This window comes from Lygodium microphyllum, chromosome 5 (assembly GCF_053477565.2).
Source record: "Lygodium microphyllum isolate KBCC chromosome 5, Lygodium_microphyllum_v1.1.10, whole genome shotgun sequence".
Taxonomy (NCBI): domain Eukaryota; kingdom Viridiplantae; phylum Streptophyta; class Polypodiopsida; order Schizaeales; family Lygodiaceae; genus Lygodium; species Lygodium microphyllum.
In genome coordinates, this window is record NC_141139.1 from 104,805,120 (window position 1) to 104,826,019 (window position 20,900).

General features: G+C 43.1%; 1 protein-coding gene across 1 annotated transcript in view; it reads right to left on the minus strand.

The window, feature by feature from the left end:
• The window catches only part of LOC148036239 (uncharacterized), a 72,298-nt gene that overhangs the window by 23,912 nt on the left and 27,486 nt on the right, over positions 1–20,900 (minus strand). The window contains exons 2-3 of the mRNA XM_087679108.1: positions 18,936–19,029; positions 18,703–18,790 (exon numbers count right to left, since the gene is read on the minus strand). Coding sequence (XP_087535234.1) covers positions 18,703–18,790; positions 18,936–18,991 — 144 coding nt within the window. The 5' untranslated portion in view covers positions 18,992–19,029. The remainder of the gene's footprint in view (positions 1–18,702; positions 18,791–18,935; positions 19,030–20,900) is intronic.

Sequence of the window (20,900 nt, forward strand, 5' to 3'; positions counted from 1 at the left end):
TTGATGGGTGTCCACACAAGGAAAAAACCTCCTTCAACTAAAAGGTAAAAAGTGCCCATGGATAAGGGAGTGTTCATATAGAACATAGGAGAAACACGACAAGTGTAACAAACCCCCCTTGAGTGAATGATGTGAACGTATATAGAGAATAGGTAGATTAATCCCCAAATAGTGTCATGCCTAGAGCCTAGCGAAAGGCTTCAAACATCTCTAGAGAAAGCTTTTATTAACACATCTACCAAGTTGTCCTATGTAGGGACACAAACCAAGTCAATCTCCCCTACATGGAACCCTTCTCTGACATAATGAGAATGCACCTCAATGTGCTTGGTGCGAGCATGAAAAACTGGATTCCTTACAACAGCCATGGCACTCTGACTATTAGTAGAGATAGGAGTGGATGATACTGTCCCACATTAAGATCAACCAAAAGGCATTTGAGCCATACACATTCCAATGTAGCTGTAAATGTTGCCATGTATTCAACTTCACAGCTAGATGTGGCCATTGTAGAGTGCTTTTTGCTTAGCCAAGAAATGAAATTACCAAACATGAAACAATTGCCACTAATGGACGCCCTCATACCAAAACAACCAGCCCAATCACGGTCTGTAATGCATGTGAGCAAAGAGTAGTGCCTTTAGGATAAAAAGGCCCAATGTTTGCGTGCCTCTAAGATAACAACATTCATGTTTAATTGCTTGCCAATGTGTACTACCAAGGCTATGCATAAAGCGTGCCAACTAAGAGACCCCAAACTGAATATCCAGCTATGTATTACACAAATACAATAAACAACAAAGAGGCTACTGATAGAGAAGCATCAAATGGTTCTCCTGCACCCTTAAGTGTAAACCTATGCCCTATCTGAATGGGAGTAGAGATAGGCTTGCAGTCTTGCATCTAAAAATGCTCAAAAAGCTGCCCAATGTACTTAGACTGCTGCAAAATAATGCCCCCCTCAAGTATACAAACTATATGCCAAGATAGTACTACAAGTGGCCAAGATCTATCACATCAAAAGCATGCTGCAATTCAACTTTTAAGGCTGAAATATGTGTCTCATGAAGTCCAATCAACAACATGTCATCCACATAAAGAATGAGAATCAAGAGGCTCTCCCCATCTTTACGGACAAAAAGTGTGCTTTCAATGCGTGAATTACTAAAGCTAAGAGCAATCAAGTATACATGCATATTTTCGTACTATGCCCCAGGTGCTTGCTTTAAACCATAGAGGGCCTTATGCAAATAGCACACTTTGCTTTCTAACCCTTTCTGAACAAGGCCAAGAGGTTGAGTGACATAAACCTCCTCCTAAAAATCACCATTCAGAAAAGCAATCTTCACATCCAATTGATGCACATGCCAATCATAATGAGCAACCAAAGCAATGATACTACAAATGGTGGCCATATGTGAAGTGGGTGCAAATGTCTCGTCATAGTCAAACCCATGCTGTTGGATATGCCCTTTCGCAAAAAGACGTGCCTTGTAATGACCAATACTACCATCAAATCTGCATTTTAATTTATAAACCCACTTAGTGCCTATAGCACACTTGTCAACAGCAGGCAAGTCACATAACTTCCATGTGCCATTTTTATGAGTGGAGTTTATCTTTGATTGCATAGCTACCATCCAACCTTCATTTTGTAAAGCATCATGTAGAGAAACAAGTTCTTCATTGCATGCAATAGCTACAAGTGTTTGTGCAACCAAGCTACCTTATGTATGGTGAGTGGCTGCTCTAGTTCTTCAGCGAAGAGGAACTGCCTGTTTGCTGTCATCTAATATATCTAATAGCCATCTAGGGACTATTTTAGCTTCTCAAATAGCAGCCCTCTCATTGGCCACTTCATAATCAGCAATGCCTTGATCAATGGGCTGAAAATCAGGTTGTTGTTTAGCATGTATTTGCTGTTGAATTTGCTATTGTAAACCCTCAATTGTGTGACAACAAATAACATGCCATTTCCATCAAAGTGCGATTTTTTCTTTCAGCCACACCATTTTGTTAAGGTGTGTAAGGCGTAGTACCTTAATGGATAATGTCCCTTTCAACCAAGGAGTTAAAACTCTCTTGACATATATTTTTCCCCTCGATTGATACATAGTGTAATCAGCTTGCATACATCCACTACCATTTGCAACCAAAGCCAACAATATTTTGAAGCATGAAAACACTTCAAATTTATGCCTCAAAGCATATGCCCAATAATGACGAGTCATATCATCAATGAAAGTAACAAAGTATATCTTTCAATGGATTTGACATGCATGGGTCCACAAACATCACTATGCACAAGTTGTAATTTTTTATTAACATGCATAGGACCACCCTTGGGAAACGAAGCACGATGCATTTTTCCAAGTACACAACTTTCACATACATTGTGAGTAGGTGCTTTCAACGGAGGGAAATCAAGTACCGTATTTTTACTTTTTAGGCAAAGTAAACTGCCAGAATTAGGGTTACCAAACCAAGCATGCCATAACTTGGCCATCCACAATGATGGTATTAACTTTTGTAATGCATCCTCTGATGCTCTCCTCTTATATAAATCAAGTTGATAGAGTCAATTGTACAAAATACCAGTGAGAAAGAGATCAACTCTAACACTACAATCATAGACACTACATTGATCCGTGTGGAATTTAACCACAAAACCAACACATGCAATGACTGAAACCGAAAACAAATTTTTATTTATGCCTCGCACATACAAGACCTTTTTAAGCATGATAGTTTTTCCATCCATTGCAATGATGGGAATCTGACCAATGCCTTGAACTACATACAAAGCATTGTTCATACATACAACAGATCCCCCCTTTTGTACATTTGCACATGATATAAACAAGTCACAAAAGGATGTCATGTGCTTAGAAGCTCCACTGTCAAAATACCATGTGCTACAACTTTCATCAACTAAAAGACCATGCTCATGTGAAGGCAGATCATACGAACAATACACAACAAAGACATAACACTGACCAATGTCCAAGCTTTCTAAATGTGCAGTTGCATCTTTGGCATTTGCTGAATTTTCAACAATACTCATGCCCGATTGTTTCTTCTTTTCACTTGCCATCCTTTTTCTGCATTCTTCAATAACATGCCCCTTTTTCCTGCAATAATTGCACCTCTTTTTCTTAGCACCATCATCCTTGGTACTTGACGAGTCCATAGAAGAAGCTACCTTGCCTTTTCCTTCGAGTTTGAGGGCTTCCACGACTTTCCTTTATTTCAATGGCTAGCTGTAAATGCTTAATTATCCATACTTATATTGGAGTGATCCAGCCTTGATTGCTCCTCTTGCAACAATAGTAATACCAACGCATCAAATGTGTAAGCATTAGCATCTCCTTTTGCAAGCAAACAAGAGTGTAGTGGCAAAACTCTAATAAGTATCAAGAAGATTGACCAAGATTGTAGATACAAGAGAGGCATCAAGAATTATTTCATCAATGTTAGCAAGCTATATTGTAATGTCCTTGATACGTGTAATGTATGCATCCACAAAATCACCTTTTGTCATGTGCTCCATCTTAAGTTACTTATGAAAATAAGCTACACGAGCCTCATCGTGCATCCAATACGATGAAGCAAGCTTATCCCAAGCATCCTTGGTCATCATGCATGTGGGATAACCTGTCTCTTGCACAAGAGTACAATCAAAGCATGAGCTTGGGCATCACACCCATCCCATCTCAACTGATTTGTTGTAGGAGGTGCAAAAGGAGGTGGAGCGGAAGATCCATTGGTGATAGTGGATGAGCTAAAAAACACTGTAGCATTGTGTGTAACTGGGCCTATAGGCCTAATTTCTAAACCACAAACATAACCCCAAAGTTGTTTGCCAACAAGTACATTTTTCATTATGTATGCCCACACAGGATAATAAGTGCCATCTAATTTGTCGGAGTCCCCAAACATGTTAAGCAAAGCATTTTGCCCTGCCATTGCTTGCTGAAATTTTTGGTATTTTTGTAACCAGCTGCTGCCCGAAGTACAAATGCAATTGTAGCACAAAAATAAAGCAAGGAAAAGACAAAAAAACTCACAAATTTTCAAAAAATTAATGGCGTCGATGAAGAATTTGCAGTTGAAAGGGCTCCATTGTATGCGAATGTCAGTGTAGAAGGTGTTGAGCTAAAACATGCATTACTTGCTGATTAGCCTCTTAAACAGCCCCAAAACACACTAAAAAATGCTCTTTTAGAGTAAAAATCCTAAAACGGGGTGCGGTTCGAGAGAGTTCAGTGGAAACCCTAATTTTTGGGATGCCCTTCCACATCTATAAATAGACAGGCTGCCCCCATTCAGCCTCATTCCGTCTGTGCAGGTTTCTCACTCCACGTGTAGATTTCAGCCATCAACCTCCTCCCACATGGCTGTCCAGCCCTCGAGACTACTGCCACTCCATCCGTGTTTGCTCCTGCTGCTAGCGCCTTCATCCATGCTCACATCAGCTGCTGGCAACATCATCATCTGCTGCGATCTGATCATCTAGTCATTGCCAGCCACATCAGACATTGTTTCAACCTGTTGTTTACAACAGACTGTACACAATTTCCAGCCTCCAATTAGTGGTACACTGCTGCGTTTACCAATTTCTAGCCTTCAGACTACTGCGTTTTGGTGACCAACCTGCTGCCATTCACAATTCAGCACTCCTACACTCCGACTGGTAGTCACAGACTTGGGATCCATCTCCGGTGGACGTCACACTCCGACATTGCTCTACCCTTGAGCACACTTTACACTCTTACATTCATTTACAGCATTCATTCACTTCAGAGTTGTGTTCTCTCTCTCCCTTCTTCTATTTGTGTTTGAGTTTCTGTGTTTGAGTTTTGAGTTTTGCCTTTAGGGTTTGAGTTTTGCCCTCTGTGTCTGTGTCTGTCTCTTTGTGTTTCTGTCGTGGTCGTATACTTTATGTGTCCTCAGTGCAAAACCTAGCAGTTTTCTTCACATGGTATTAGAGCCAGTGCTCTTGTAAAGAGCATCCTGCACATATTGTGGAAAGCTAGTCTTTGTGCGAGACACATAATACAACTCGTAACCAAATCATAATGTCCCAGACACCTTCTTCTCCACTTCCTATGATGTCTTATCAGGCTTCTCTATCATTGGAGGCCCTAAGACGACATTATGGACTCGGTGAGGAGGCCGACACTCCACCTTCACCCGATTTCACTAACATGACAGAGGAGGACTTTGAGGAGTACTATTGCAACAAGGACGGTGATGTTTACACCCCTCCTATCAGTTTTGCTACCACATCCGGACCGGTTGGTAAGGCTGGCTACCTCTCTGATCATGGAGGACATACGGCATTCGAAACGTCTGGCGATCCATCTTCATCATCTCAGCCAACAGGTCCAATTTCAAGTTTGTACAATTCTTTTATGTTGCATAAATCAAAACCCTCGCCTGTTTCTTCCTTTGAGGTACAGGATCCAGATGGCTTTGTGTATGTGAACTTCAATAAAGGGGGCTCACAAAGCAAAAGGAATTCAGGTACATCTACAGCTTCTATTTCATTTGAGCATATCACACACTTCTCACTTCCCTCCCAACCACCCTCTTCTATATCACACCTTGACCACCTCTCATCATCTTTCCAAAACCTTGGATTACACTCCACATTTGCATTGCACACCCTAGGGGTTGGATCTTTCATCTCCGCTCCTAGTCAGCCCATCCCTTGTCAAAAGGTGACGTACCAGCGAGATAGTAGGGTTGGCGGGGAGGAACACGGAGTGAACACGGCAAACATGGAGAAAAGAAGGAAAGAGAGAAGAAACTCTGATGAATGGAACGATGAAGTTCTGAATCATGGAGTGAATGTGATACAAAGGAACAAGGATGCTGTAGCACAAGGAAGATGATGAAGATAGCCACAAACCACGAACCGCAATGTCCTCCTAAAGGGGTGTGAGGGTGGTGGAGAGGTTGGAGAGAAGAGGTGACGGACTGAATGAATCAGCCGTAAGGAATGAACGAGAGAGTGGCCTATAAATAGACCCAATTAGTCTAGGATAGCGCCCCTTTTTGGGGCTGCAAACCCTAAAAGTAAACCCTAAATGCAAAACGCAAAAACGCAAAAACGCAAACTGCGGGTGAAGGGTGAAGGGTAAAGGGTTTCTCAACACCCCCTCTCGGGCCCAAAAAGGGAAACAAGAGAAGAGTGAGGTGGAGATGCAATGCTACATGCTAAAGAATGCTCATGCAGCAGGTGCCACTTGGACAGTGTCCTTCGTGGGAAAATTGTTCACTTGCCCAAGCGCCCTAGTACAAAGATGATGAAAACATGCAATGCATAGGAGGAATATCGGACTTTGTGTGGTGCAGAGAACCAACCACAAGGATATGCCCGTACTCGATCTCGAGAGGTGGCTCCATGCTACTGTAGGGCGAGGTTAGGCACGGAGATCGAGGTAGACAGTCGTTGCACACTGTGAGAGAGTCGCGAGTGTACCACTTTAGGTTTTTAGATAGATATATGTATGAAAGTACAATGTGTTAAGGGTGTGTTCATATCCGTACACATATAAAAGGCACGATGGCCCTTTATTCCCAACAACCTCCCACCTAAAGGCAATGTGCCTTAAGAGAAGAAAAGAATCAGCTAAGTCTAGGTATGTGCAAAGCTGAAATAAATATATCTATCCAACTCCCATCATCTGTTGGCAATGAGCAAACCGCTCCGTTGAAAGACCGTTCGTGAGAAGGTCTATAAGGTTACCATTTAGCTAAAGCATATGGTATCTTGGCCATTTCAGCCTTCTCATCATCAGATGTAGGGCTGTCCTCTGCACTGAGTTTCACATATGGAGGCAATGGAACCCCAATTGTTTTCCCCCTCTCCATATTGAAACACTACAAAACTTTGGAGATATACTCCTGCTGAGATAGATAGAGTAAGCCTTTAGATCTATCTCTGAGTATTCGCATGCCAAGAATGTGATTTGCATCACCTAGATCCTTTATGTCAAAGCTGCCATGAAGACTTTGCTTCAATGAATCCAGGGCATGAGTATCCCTGCCAGCAATCAGCATGTCATCAACATACAAGACCAAGATAATTAGGCTGCCATCTGCTACCTTCTTGGTGTGTAAGCAATGATCCACTTAACTTCTATGAAAGCCTTGGGACTGCATGAATGTATCAAACTTATGATATCATTCTCTTGGTGTTTGTTTCAACCCATACAAACTCCTTTTGAGTTTACATACCATTTTTTCCTTCCCTTGTTCAACAAACCCTTCAGGCTGCTGCATATAAATGTCTTCATGCAGATCACCATGTCAAAACGCAGTCTTTACATCCATCTATATGGGCTCCATATCCTCAATTGCAACCAAGCCCAAAATGGTTCTCAATGTGGTCATCTTGACTACAGGAGAGAAAATCTCATCAAAGTCAATTCCATGCTCCTACTTGTACTCCTTTGCAACCAATCTTGCTTTGTACTTGGGTGAGGAACCAGAAGTGACCTTCATTTTGTAAACCCATTTGCATGGAAGGGTTTTCTGCCCTTTAGGCAACTGCACCAAGTCCCAAGTGCCATTTTTTTCAAGAGATTCCATCTCTGACAAGATCGGTTTATACCATTTCTTGCTGTCCTGTCTGTCCATTGCTTCCTTGAAGCAAGACGGTTCACCACAGTCTGTCAACATGACATAATCAGCCACATTAATTGCACCAGGAACAAACCTGTCAGGTTGTCTAGTAGACCCTAGACGATCCCCTAACCCAATGGTCATTGTTTGCTGGCTGTTCCTGCAAATTTCCATTTTCAGCATGCTGTCCTGGCATTTCAGCCTGCAAATCACCATTAACAGTTTGCTGTCCTGGCTGTTCCTGCACATGTAATGGCTCATTTTCATAGGCAATAGCTGGCTAATCATTTCCAGCATCATTTCCTGCATTTACAGGTTCATTTACAGCAGGTATTTGCTGCTGTACAGCGGGCACATTTTGCTGTCCAAAAGGTATTTATTCTCGGAATACAACCCTACGGACCTTCTCAGTCTTTTCGGGTTGTTTGTGCATGCGATCTTCCCGGAAGATAACGTCATTGCTACATACTATTTTCCTTTTCTCGGGATCCCATAATTTATAACCCATTTCACCCTCGTCACCATATCCTAGGAAAATGCATTTACAGGACTTTGGCTCAAGTTTGCTGCGTTTTTCTTTACGAATGTGCACAAAAGCCTCGCAGACAAACACTTTCAGATGAGCATATGAAGGTGGCTTGCCCGACCACACTTCTTGGGGAACTTCCCCCCCCCCCAAAGACCTGTTTGGTGACTGATTAATCAAGTGAACGGCTGTCATAACAGCCTCTGCCCAAAAACCATGGGGTAATGCAGCATGAGACAGCATCATACGGACCTTATTCTATATGGTTCGATTCATACACTCTGCAACTCCATTTTGGGGTGGATTATGAGAGGCAATGAGCTCCCTCTTTATCCCTTTGCTATCACAAAATTCCTGAAAGGCTTTGGACACATATTCCCTACCATTGTCAAAGCGAAGACACTTAAGTGTCTTATCTGTCTGATTTTCAGCCAATACCAAGAATTTTTTAAACTTGTCAAGCACTTCATCCTTGCTACGAATAGGGTAAACCCATACTTTCCGTAAGCATCATCGACAAAGGTGACAAAATATTTCTTTCCCCCTAAAGATAATCCTGACATTTGACATACATTCGAATGTACTAACTCTAGAGGAGAAGATTTCAAAGAAAGAGACTTTTTGTGAGAAGTCTGTGCATATTTGCCATAAATACAATAATCACAGTGCTCAAAATCAGCATAACGAAGACAAGCAAGTAACCCAAACGAGAAAGCACTTTCATTCATGTTTGACTCATGTGTCCCAACCGGCCATGCCACAAAGAAACACTCGGCTGCTCGGTCACGGCAACAACATGGTCACGCACACTAGATACATGAAGTGGATACAACGTATTACTCTTGCAACCTCTGGCAATAACCCTAGATCCCTTACAGATCTTCCATTTTCCATCACCAAAGATGGTATGAAAACCATCATCATCTAGCTGCCCTGCGCTAATCAAGCTCTTCTTGAGTTAAGGTACATGCCGTACATGCTGAAGTGTAAAGACAGAGCCATGCTGAAACTGTAACTGCACATTGCCAATACCTGCAATCTCACATGCATAGTTGTCCCCAAGATGGACAACACCATGTCGACCCCCTGTATAGGTAGAAAACCACTCACAATGAGGGGTGACATGAAAGGAAGCACTTGAATCAAGAATCCAGATATGCATGTCATCATTTGTATCTGCAAGTAGAGCATGTGCACCAAAATGTGAAGAGACAAAGAGTACATCACTCCCACTGTCACTGTCATGAGTGATTACATTCACCTCTTCAATTTTTACACTGCTCTTCTTAGGCTAACTGTCCTTTTTCTTTTCTTTCCAATCATTTGTCTTCTTGCCTTTTCCTTTCTCTTTCTTCCATTTGTAGCAGTCACATTAAAGTGACCCTTCTTGCCACAATGATGGCATTCAACATCTTTGCCACGTGATTTACTACGTCCCTTGCCATCATATTTGCCCTTTTGCTGTGATCTTCCCCTAGTATGCAAAGCACTGGAAGACTTACTAGACGCATTGTGCTACCAATTCATCTCTTCCATAAGTAGAGCACTCTCTACATCAGCATACAAAAGGATCACATTAGAATTGCTCATAGCAGTCTTGAATGTATCCCAACTCTCTTGTAGAGTGCAAAGCAAGAAAGTAGCCTTAAATTCCTCATCAATCATGAACTTCAAGGCAACCAGCTGGCTGAAAATGGAGTTAAACTCACTCAAATGAGTAGACATTGCTGTACCTTCTTTCATGTGCAAATCCATAAGCTTTTTCAGCCAATACACTTTACTTGCAGCACTCTTCTGTGCATACAATTCTTCCAGTCTAGTCCATATAGCATATGCAGAATCCAAACCTTCAATGTTGAGCGTACAAGCTCATTCAACTCATCCCAATCGTCCTGATCCATGTCCGCAGGCTTTGCCCCTTTAGTTTTGATCGGCTTTGCCTGCTTCTTTTGTAAAAGGATATTGTAGCACTGTTTTTGCCACACTGCAAAATTATGTGTGCCTTTAAGCTTCTTTATATGCATCAAATTACTGCTATCATTGCTGCCAGCCATGGTTTTCAGCCCAAATGTGACCAAAAAACCAGTAAATGCAGGCCCAAACTGTCACCCAAGTGACCAAGGTACAAACAAGTACCAATCAGCAATAAATGACCACGCAGAAGTACAGATTTCAAATCTGTAAGTAATTAAGTTTTCAGAAGCACCAAACCAAGTGCTACAGCATTATCCAACTGATTACAGCTGTTCCAAAGGGCATGTGCATCACATTACATGAGAAATCCCAAAATTTCAGCTGCAATTTCTGTTGTACATGTATCTACGGGCATAAAATTTGACACGAACGGTCAAAAGCCCCAAAGTTTTGTGCTGAAAGCATCAAATACACATCTGCATTTCCTCTATCATGCATAGGACTGTCCAATTTTGCCAAAATAAAGCAATTTCAGCAAAACCCCCAAATTTTACCGAGTGTTGATGTCCAAATTGCGTGGAATTCAACCTACATGTACATGAAATGACCAAATGCTGCACAAATTTTGCCCAAATCGCAAAAGCCCCAAATTGCACGGGGTCCAATGTGCCTCAATGTCGAGAAATTGGATCAATTTCAGCCCACTTTGTGCATGTACATGAAAAGCCCCAAATGTCAGGGACAAAATGTCACAAATTCCTACAATTTCTGAGACAAATTTGCTTGTCCTGCATCAAATTTCCCAAATTTGGGAAAAGCCCCAAATTTTTGAGCTGATTTTGCACAGATCTCAGATCTTGTGCTTATACGCACGAAACCCCGTCAGTGGGTGAAAGAAATTTCAAAAAAAGATTGAATTTTTGAAAAAATCTGGCGGGTCAACGGACCCATCAATCGCGCGCATGTTCGCCTTTACGCATACAGTCGGGCCATGCAATCCGCGTCAACTCACCTACCCATCCACCACATGCGCCTCCATGTTGGTCCCCCACTAGACCCTGTCTTTCGCTGGCCTAAAGCCCACATCGCCCCCGCTAGACTACCAGGTCATCACGTGAGCCTCCTGAGCTTCCGCATACTCCCACTGCCGTTCGCTGTCGCCTAGTCCCTACTAGACTTGCCGCCCAATCATGAGCACCCGCACTGGTCTTCTTCACAACCTGTTCGTTGGCTATTTGCACAACCTGTTCATTGGTCTTCTACATGCGACTTCTTCCTGCGACTATAGCCTCTGGTTACAGCATCTCGTTTGTTGGGCTTGCAACTAGCGACTAATGCTTGTGGCTTGAGCAAACCATTATGGCTCTGATACCAGTTTGTAGAGCAAGGTTAGGCACAGAGATCGAGGTAGACAGACCTTACACGCAGTAAGAGAGACAAAGAGAGTGCGAGTGAGCAAAGTAGAGAGTGAACACGTTTTTCGGTACAATGACGAGTGTACCACTTTAGGTTTTTAGATAGATATATGTATGAAAGTACAATATGCTAAGGGTGTATTCACACCCATCCACATATAAAAGGCACGATGGCCCTTTATTCCCAACAGCTAACCATGTGACCAAGGCAAGAAGAGAAGAGGAGGAAGAAGATGTAGAGGATCCCTAAGATCCAAGATTTCCACCGGAAGGGAACTGCAGTAAAGAATAGTAGACAGAGTGAACTGGAGAACCCGAAACTCAACCTCAGGAGAGAAGCCACTAGCTCCGTGCATCCATGCTAGAAGGAATACGAAGATCTCGTCACCAAGTCACAGTTGAACCTCCGAGGGCCCGATCTAGGTGGTACCTGAAGATCCTAGGTATCAATAGAAGAGATGACTCGTCGAAAACAGCCACCCAAGAAAGTAGAGGATGGGTGAAGAACTTCATGTGGAGTAGATTCCCCCTCTAAGGTGGGAGGTGGAGGGGTCCCCCCGCTGAAGGCAAAGAAGAAGTAGATGCCCCCTCTGAGGGCAAAGAAATAACATCCCCCTCTGAATCCCCCTCTGAAGTACATAGGGAATCCAAAAACTCATGGATCCGGACTCTGAAATGTCTGATGACGAAGGAAGTGCAGCCGGTCGTGCCGAAGAAGGTATCTGGGATGCTGAAGAGCTCCCAGAGGTAGCCTCTCGAACCTGAGTAGTCGAGGGTGAAGAAGGGTGGGGATCAAAATGAGCAAGAGGTGGGCAACAGTCGCCATCTCTCAATGGAAAGGACTGGGTAGCCGAAGAAGAGGAAGAAATCGAGCAGCCACTATCTCTCGAAGGAGCGGACTAACGCGGAGACGGTATCAAACAATCACTATCTCTTGATGGAGTGGACTGCAGATCCATAGATCGTGGAAGCCACTATACCTAAAAATAAGTGGGAGAAGACTACCATTAGCATTGCGACGATCTCCGGGAGGTCGTAGCGCCAATCGATCCTCCGTGTGCTCGAAAGGACAGTGTGCGCATCGATGCATTTTATTGCCTTGAGCATAGTACTTTGATAGCCGATGCAGAACGATCTCTGTGGCCCAAAAAGGAGAGGTGGCACAAGGAGTGCTTGGTGAAAGACGCATGTACTCTAGGAGGTGGGGAGCAAAGGTCGAAGTCGGCAAGCATCGGTGGTATGTCCGGTGATGCGACAGTAGGAGCACCCAGTAGTCTTAACATCTGTTGGTAAAGAAGCCATGGATACCAGTGTGCCTTGCTGAAGAAGGAAGAGGTCAACCACCATGAACCACGAACCACGATGTCCACCTCAAGGGATGTGAGGACAGTGTGAAGCACGAACCGCAATGTCCGCCTCAAGGGGTGGGAGGGCAATGAAAGGGCTAGAAGTAAGCTGCCAATGGAAGGATGCGACCAGCAGTAAGAGGTTGCAACCAGTAGAAAAGCGCAAGTGTGGAGAGAGAAAGACTAAAAACGCAGGCAACAGGTGAGAAAAAGACTAAAAACGCAAGCAGGACAGCCTGCAAAAGAGAGAAAGACTAAAAACGTAGGCAATAAGAGAGAGAAAGACTAAAAATGCAAGCAAGACAGCCTGCAGGAGAGAGAAAGACTAAAAACGCAGGCAGCAGGACTGTGATGATATGGCAAACTATATGGCAACAAGTTTGCACAGGAACAGCAATCGCCTGGCTGGAATCAGCTCCAAACTGTGTCAAGAGGACTGGAAATCAGGCGCCAACTGATGGAGACAGCAATGGACAGCTTCGGCTGACATGTTCTCGGCGAACGGGGTATGGGCAGCAAGCTGAAACACCTGAAATCTACAAAAACGAGATTTTGATGTAGCGGAAGAAGAAGAGAAGTGGATGCCAAACCCGCCACCGGTCTTTGCCTTCACTAGAGTGGAGGATCTTCGCTACTAGGTGAGCAGATCCAGCTCTAATACCATGTCAAAAGATGACGTACCAGTGAGACAGTAGGGTTGGCGGGGAGGAACATGAAGTGAACACGACTAACATGGAGAACAGAAGGAAAGAGAGAAAAAACTCTGATGAATGGAACGATGAAGTTCTGAATCATGGAGTGAATGTGATACAAAGGAACAAGGGTGCCGTAGCACAAGGAAGATGATAAAGATAGCCATGAACCACGAACCGCAATGTCCTCCTGAAGGGGTGTAAGGGTAGTGGAGAGGCTGGGGAGAAGAGGTAACGAACTGAATGAATCAGCCGTAAGGAATCAATGAGAGAGTGGCCTATAAATAGGCCCAGTCAATCTAGGATGGCGCCCCTTTTTGGGGCTACAAACCCTAAACGTAAACCCTAAACACAAAACGCAGAAACGCAAAAACGCAAACTGCAGGTGAAGGGTGAAGGATTTCTCAACATCCCTACCTATGGATCCACCTTGCATACTACTCGCATGCCTGGTGGGCACTTTGGGGCCCATTTCCAAGTGTACTCCACTCCCCCATTCTACCCACACTACACTTTTTCACACTATCCATCTCTGAGCACTACCATTCCTATTGCAACGACCAAGAATGCCTTCACGGATAAGACACGTTTTAATGGTGCTCTTTTAGAGTAAAAACCCTAAAACGGGGAGCGGTTCGAGAGAGCTCAATGAAAACCCTAAAATGGGGAGCGGTTCGAGAGAGTTCAGTGGAAACCCTAATTTTTGGGATGCCCTTCCACATCTATAAATAGACAGGCTGCTCCCATTCAGCCTCATTCTGTCTGTGCAGGTTTCTCACTCCACGTGTAGATTTCAGCCATCAGTCTCCTCCCACGTGGCTGTCTAGTCCTCGAGACTGCTGCCACTCCATCCGTGTTTACTCCTGCTACTAGCGCCTTCATCCATGCTGATGTCATCTGCTGGCGACATCATCATCTGCTGCAATCTAATCATCCAGTCATCGCCAACCACATCAGACACTGTTTCAGCCTACTGTTTACAGCAGACTATGCATAGTTTCCAGCCTCCGATCGGTGGTACACTGCTATGTTTACCAATTTCCAGCCTTCAGGCTGCTGTGTTTTGGTGACCAGCCTACTGCCATTCACTATTCAACACTCCTCCACTCCAGCTAGTGGTCACAAACTTGGGATCCATCTCCGGTGGACGTCACACTCCGACATTGCTCTGCCCTTGAGCACATTGTACACTCTTAAATTGTGTTCTTTCTCTCCCTCCTATTTGTGTTTGAGTTTCTGTGTTTGAGTTTTGAGTTTTGCGTTTAGGGTTTGAGTTTTGCCCTCTATATCTATGTCTATCTCTTTGTGTTTTTGTCGTGGTCGTACACTCTATGTCCCCTCAGTGCAAACCCTAGCAGTTTTCTTCACAGAAGGTACAATTGACCTTTAATGATTTCAATGAGCCGGACCATCTGCAGAGTCCACTCTCTATTTTGCAAATAGAAGGACTACTAATACATGACCCTTAATGCTTTCAATGAGTTAGACCATCTGAAGTCCACTACCTAACACATGGTACACACAACAAACTTGAATCCACTAGAGTAAGTCTTCGTCTAGATTGCTAGAATTATCTAGAGTAGCTAATTCTACCAAAGGGGAATTAGAGCAAGAGCATGATGAGGAGGTACATGAATGAATTAAATGTAGACCAAGAGAGTGGGATAGACGTAGTGGAAAAAAGGCACCTTGCCCAATAGCATAGGATTGACTGTGATGACATGTTTGCACCCACTTCACGTATGACCATGACCGAATATGAGGTATTATTGCTCTTTTGACTAAAAGAGCAATCAAAGATAAGGCCTATGCATCTTTAGAGTCCCATTTCCTTGGTTCTTCTGCAGGAGGAATGTAGGCAGTAATAAGGGCAATTTGTTGTCCTTTAGCCCCCTTCTTCAAGCATTTGAGTGTTAGCATATATGTCAACTCATGTGTGAGTCTGTGCATGCAAAGGCTAGGCACATTATTTAGGATATTTTAGGCATTTTTTATGGTCTTCATTTTGGTCATATTTAGCATTTATTGCTGGCCGACCTAATCATATTGAAGACATATTTTTGCCCTATATATTTAGATTACCTCCTCCTCACTCAGTCGCTCATTTGCCATCACACGTGTGAAGACTCCGTGGAGAGAGGAGCCAGTGCTGGTGCCGGTGCCCACACAGCCAATGACTCACTATTGTATGCAACTGTCTTGTGTTGGATATATGGATTGCATTTCCCGAGCATGTATCTAAGTTCTCATCTGTATTGTGTTCTTCAGTGTTCTTTCTTTCCCTTTCTCTTTTGTCTTGTGTTTCGGCAGTTTATTACAGCATATATTTACACTTCCATTGCTATTCCGCTTCTAACATTGAGGTGCAAACCCTCCTCATCTAGCTAGTCACAAAATCCCAAAGACCTTGGGCAATCAGCAAGTTGTGCACCATGAAACTCCACCAGGAGTAATTGGTGCCATCCAATTTGTCCTCCTACATGAGGATACCCAAGATGTTGCTATGATCACTTTGGCCTTGCTGAGCCATTGCTACAATAAACTGCACAAACTGCAACCAAACACTTCTAAGCTAAAGTGCGGAATGTACTCACACATGTATTGAAATCCCAAGACGGAATAGATTATGCAATCACAAAACTCTCTCAAAGAAAAATCTGCCTCTAAATGCCTTGAAAAGTGTGCCAAAACTGTTTAGAACAGCAAAACACTGCTGTACCTCAAAATGTATGCCCAAAAAGTCAATCTCAGCAATTTGATGCTGTAAATCCCCAAAATGTCATCAATTTCCGTGCCTTATGTGTATTAAACAGCACATGAATGTTGTACCTGCACCTGTTTGCTGCTTTGGAATGTGTGAAACGCAAAAGCCCCAAATTTCCTCAAACAAATTTCAAAAAATTGAACAGATTTTATACTTACAACCTTAGGATTCGATGAAATTTTGCCTTGGGATGCATGTTGACAGGAACTAGCAACTTCACTACAACTAAGGATGTGTGCCAGACCAAAAAATCGTAAAAGCCCCAAATTTCTCACAAGAATGTTGAAGAAATTGCTCACTGTTGGCAATTTCAATGGAGATGTGCGCACGGGACTTCGAACTGGGCAAAACCCCCAAATTTTCAGGTGTTTTTACCAAGTCAGGAAGCATGTCAAGCAGTCGTAGAGTTGCAATTGCAAGGCACACGCAGCAATGCTCACACAGCTGGCGAAGCAGGTGGTGAGCTGACAGTTGGCGGCGCAGAGGGTCAGTGGTGTTGCTGAGCAATAGGCAAACAGGGTGGCCAAGCTGCAAGCAAATGTAGCGTAGGTGGACTAGGTTGGGGCGGCACTTGCAACTGTTGGTGCAGTGCTGTGGAATAGTGCTGAGGTGATGCTGCAGCTGGCGAGGGTGGCACTGCAGTAGCAGCAACAAAGGTAGGGGCAGCGTTGCTGCTGACACGGGCAGCGCTCATAGCGCTGGTGGCTGCAGCTGATGAATAACAGGGCAATAGCGGGAGCTGAAGCAGCTGACAGGGTGGGGGACAGAGGCTGAACTGGCTGTGCCTGCAGAGAGCTCACAGTAGCTCCTAGAACTTCAGCAGCTCCTCCTCCTCCTGCCCAAGAACTGAGCCAAGCTGGCGGCAGCACAAACCATGAGCAAGTGGCACCAGCTGATGGTGACAAGATGAAACCCATGCGTGTGGCTTTAATACCATATGTGAGACTCAGCTGGCTATGGAGCAGAGAGAAATGAGAGATGGTGAACGGTAGTGAGTGCAAGCTTAAGAGAGTGTATTAGCTTAAGATTGCACAACACTGAATGAAAGTACAAAACTACAACTAAGGTCTAAGGTTGACCTAACCAATCTCCCACACCCTAACTAGAGCTGGATTAACTTAACTCTAGAGCCTAGTGTCACCACATTTAAAGTCCTAGGCACACCACACTTTGACAGTTTAATAAGTGTCCACACCACACAAATTACATTGAGCACTGCCAAGAATGAGCAAATTCTAACAAGAGGTTGGATCTAATAGCCCACTTGCAATGAAAAAATTTGGCAGTATTGATATGAATTTCCTCACTAGCACATTGATGCTCATGTGGAGAAAGACATTGGATTCAACTTCATTTCATTTTAGATGGGCAGACTTCATTGATGCTCATGATGAGATTACAATGCCCAGACTTCAGCCACAGCCTTTGTGGCTTGCCCATGGTATTTTGAATTACATACACAAGATGTTTCTAACTGGCTTGCTGGTTTTTACATGCACACAAACTTGCTTTTACCCATGAGTCCATGGGATTTTACAATTTACACAGGAATAAGCCCGCCACTCAGATTTTACAACATTTATTCTAAATGTGACTACAAAACATTGAAAGATAATTATGGGGCTCTTAAAAATAAATAGAAATACCACTTATAATGACGCCATAACCTGAGATATCTTGAAAAATTATTCTGCTAATCTTTCGGCTCCCGCTTTTGTGACTTATTGGTCTTTCCAGCTTCTGGTATGTTCAGTAGCTAATTTTAGCAATCCATTTTATTGAGCTGCTATTTTTTGTAGATTTTAGCCTTTGTTTGCCTTTTCTCCTGCTTCTGCAGCTTTGCACTTCATCCTTGGATGCTCTTTTTACTCCAAGTCTTGGATTAGGTTAACACAGCCCAGTATCTAAGTCTTGTGGGATTCATTAGCACAGGAAGTATCCTCCAATAGGTAACCACTTCTCTCTTTGCTTACTTTACCTCTAAGTTCGCTTTAGTAATCCATACATCTGCAATTAAGCCTCTCTGGGCTGATCCTTCTATTACAGTTGGTATCAAGCATACTTAATCAATTCACATTCAGCCAATGATACAGTCCACAACATGCTTATCGACTAGAGCAAACAGGCTCACATTTCTTGAATTGGGTTATATCTCTAGCACATGATAATCCTTTTTGCACCATCACTGTTGAAGCAATCTCATCATAGTTGGGAAGAGATGGGATCAGTTTATTAAATTTTATTACTTTTGCCTCCATAACTTGTTTAGTAGTAAGTTAAGCATACAGATGATTTCATTTATTTAGGAGTCTAGCTTAGCCTCCTTGGGAGCTTGCTACTATTTAGACTGAGAAAACGTCGTTTGTCACTCAATGTTCTGGAATATAGCAAGAAAGTGTACATGGAAGCTAACCTTTGTCAAAAAAGAGTTCAAATTGTTTTGGATGTCAATCAACCCAGAAGCCATGTCCTTGACCACTCCAAGCAATTTAGGTGCATCCCTGGTGTAGATTAGGCATGACCCAGACATCAAAAATAGCACAATAAACCAGATAAGCATGAAATAACAGCAAGCCTTTCAAACTAAACTAGTAACTCAACAGCATTGTAAAGTTATAAACAAATTGATAAGCGTGATTAACATACTCTCGAAGAGTTTGGGCTAGCTCTGCCTCTGCCTTCTCATTGTTTGTATTCTCCATATTATTATCTCTCAACTTTCAATGAAACAAGCACCAAGCTGTCAAAAACAGGAGCCAGAGTCTTAACACAATCCTTCCATAAGCCACAACATACACCCTTAGTCTAATAGAGATTAGTCTAAACACTTATACAGAGGTTTAAGACTTTTGGGTCTTCCTTTTTTTCCTTTTGGCTTTTTGCTTGACATTTTTTATCATTTTATTAGATATTTGATAGAATGCCGTTGTTATTCTTGCATATAAAGAATTTTACCATTTGATGCTCTTACGTCTTTATTGGTATTGCTTACAAGGGCATCTTGTAGTGACAAGAGAATGTACCTATCAAAACTTATAATTTCTCTACTGTCATATGTCCCCAAAATGTCAAATGCGAAATGCAACCCTAAATGTAAATCCTAAAGACAAGATTCTGGAAGATTTTATAGGACAGTGACTCCGAATGTTCTTACTAGAGAGGATCATGAGTAAGCCACTCTTTCATCCCAAATCTATTCCCTTTTGTTTTTACTCAGTGATTGATAGCCCAAGAAGATGTAGAAGGGAGAGAGTGATAAGATAGTGGTATAGAAACATGAAATGGGGAACGGAAATGGGGAATGGGGATGGTGACAGGGACATCAAACCTAGGGAACAGGGACATGGGAACGGAACGGCATTAAAAATTTAAAATTAATTTTAAAAAATAATATTTCATTCATAATTCATGTGGAGTACTAAAGCCAAGGTATATAATCCACAATGACAAATTAATATTTCAATCAATTCATGTGGTGATGTGGGCAGGGCCAGGATAGGCACGCGAGTGAGAGACAGGCAACAAGCCGTAGGTGACATTGGTTGGAGACAGGCACATGATTTGACAGGCAGCAAACTGGGTAATAGAGTGGTCACTCTGTAGGTAAGTTCTATGGCACACGGTGTTCCCTGTCACGAACGTGATAGGGAACGTCCCGCCCAATAGGGATGCGATTCGAAACGGTTTTCGGTCCGAAACGGCATTTCGGCATCCGAGGGGCCGTTCCGACCATTCCCTGTCACTATGGATGGTGGTCATGAAGGGTCCTACAATCCTCATGGTCACAACTCTATGAAGGCCAATCTTCTCAGCCTCAATTGTTACTTAGACAATCCTCATGGTGCTGATCCACACAATCCCCCCAATCTACTTGTCTGCTACACATGTCCTTCAAGAAAACCTACAAAAAACACAAGATAAGACTGTTGCTCTGGATGTCCTCCTCCTTTAAGGGGCCCATAGGTCTACTGTGCACCAATGGAAAACTGGGAGTATCAAATGAAGACCTTGAGATCAAAAGTAGTGTTGCTTGAGGGAGTAGGGGATAGAGAGTTTGTAAGTAGAGAGCTTGAAATTATAGAGGGGAAGAGAGGGAGAGAATTTTTTTATTTTTATTTTTTGGGGGTTGGGGGGGGACAAAGAGAGAGAGAGAGAGAGAGAAAACATATGATATATTGGGGGTGAGTGCATGTGTGTTGTGGGAGAGGAAGCCTAAACCCCAAATGGTCACAAGTGGGCACTTTAAAACAGTCAAACAGTTTGGATCACACACCATTGTACATCATCAGACATGTTGTACTAGACAGGACAGATTGGACAACCATGTGAAGGGCTGCAGGCTGAAAACCCAATCTGTCACAGGCTGAAAACTGCCAATTGAGCCCGTGAAAGTGTTAGCATAGTGCATTTCATAAGGTGTCAAAGTCTGTGTATGGGCATTTCAGTTTTTATGCTAGAGCATATTTAATGCTCACTGACCTGTTTTTGGCACCCATTTTGGGGTTGGTCAACTGGTCATTTCTGGCATTATTATTCTGTCTACATATAGTCAGGATCCCTCCTCCTCAATCCATCACTCAAATACTCATCCTTCAACAAAACTACTTCCAT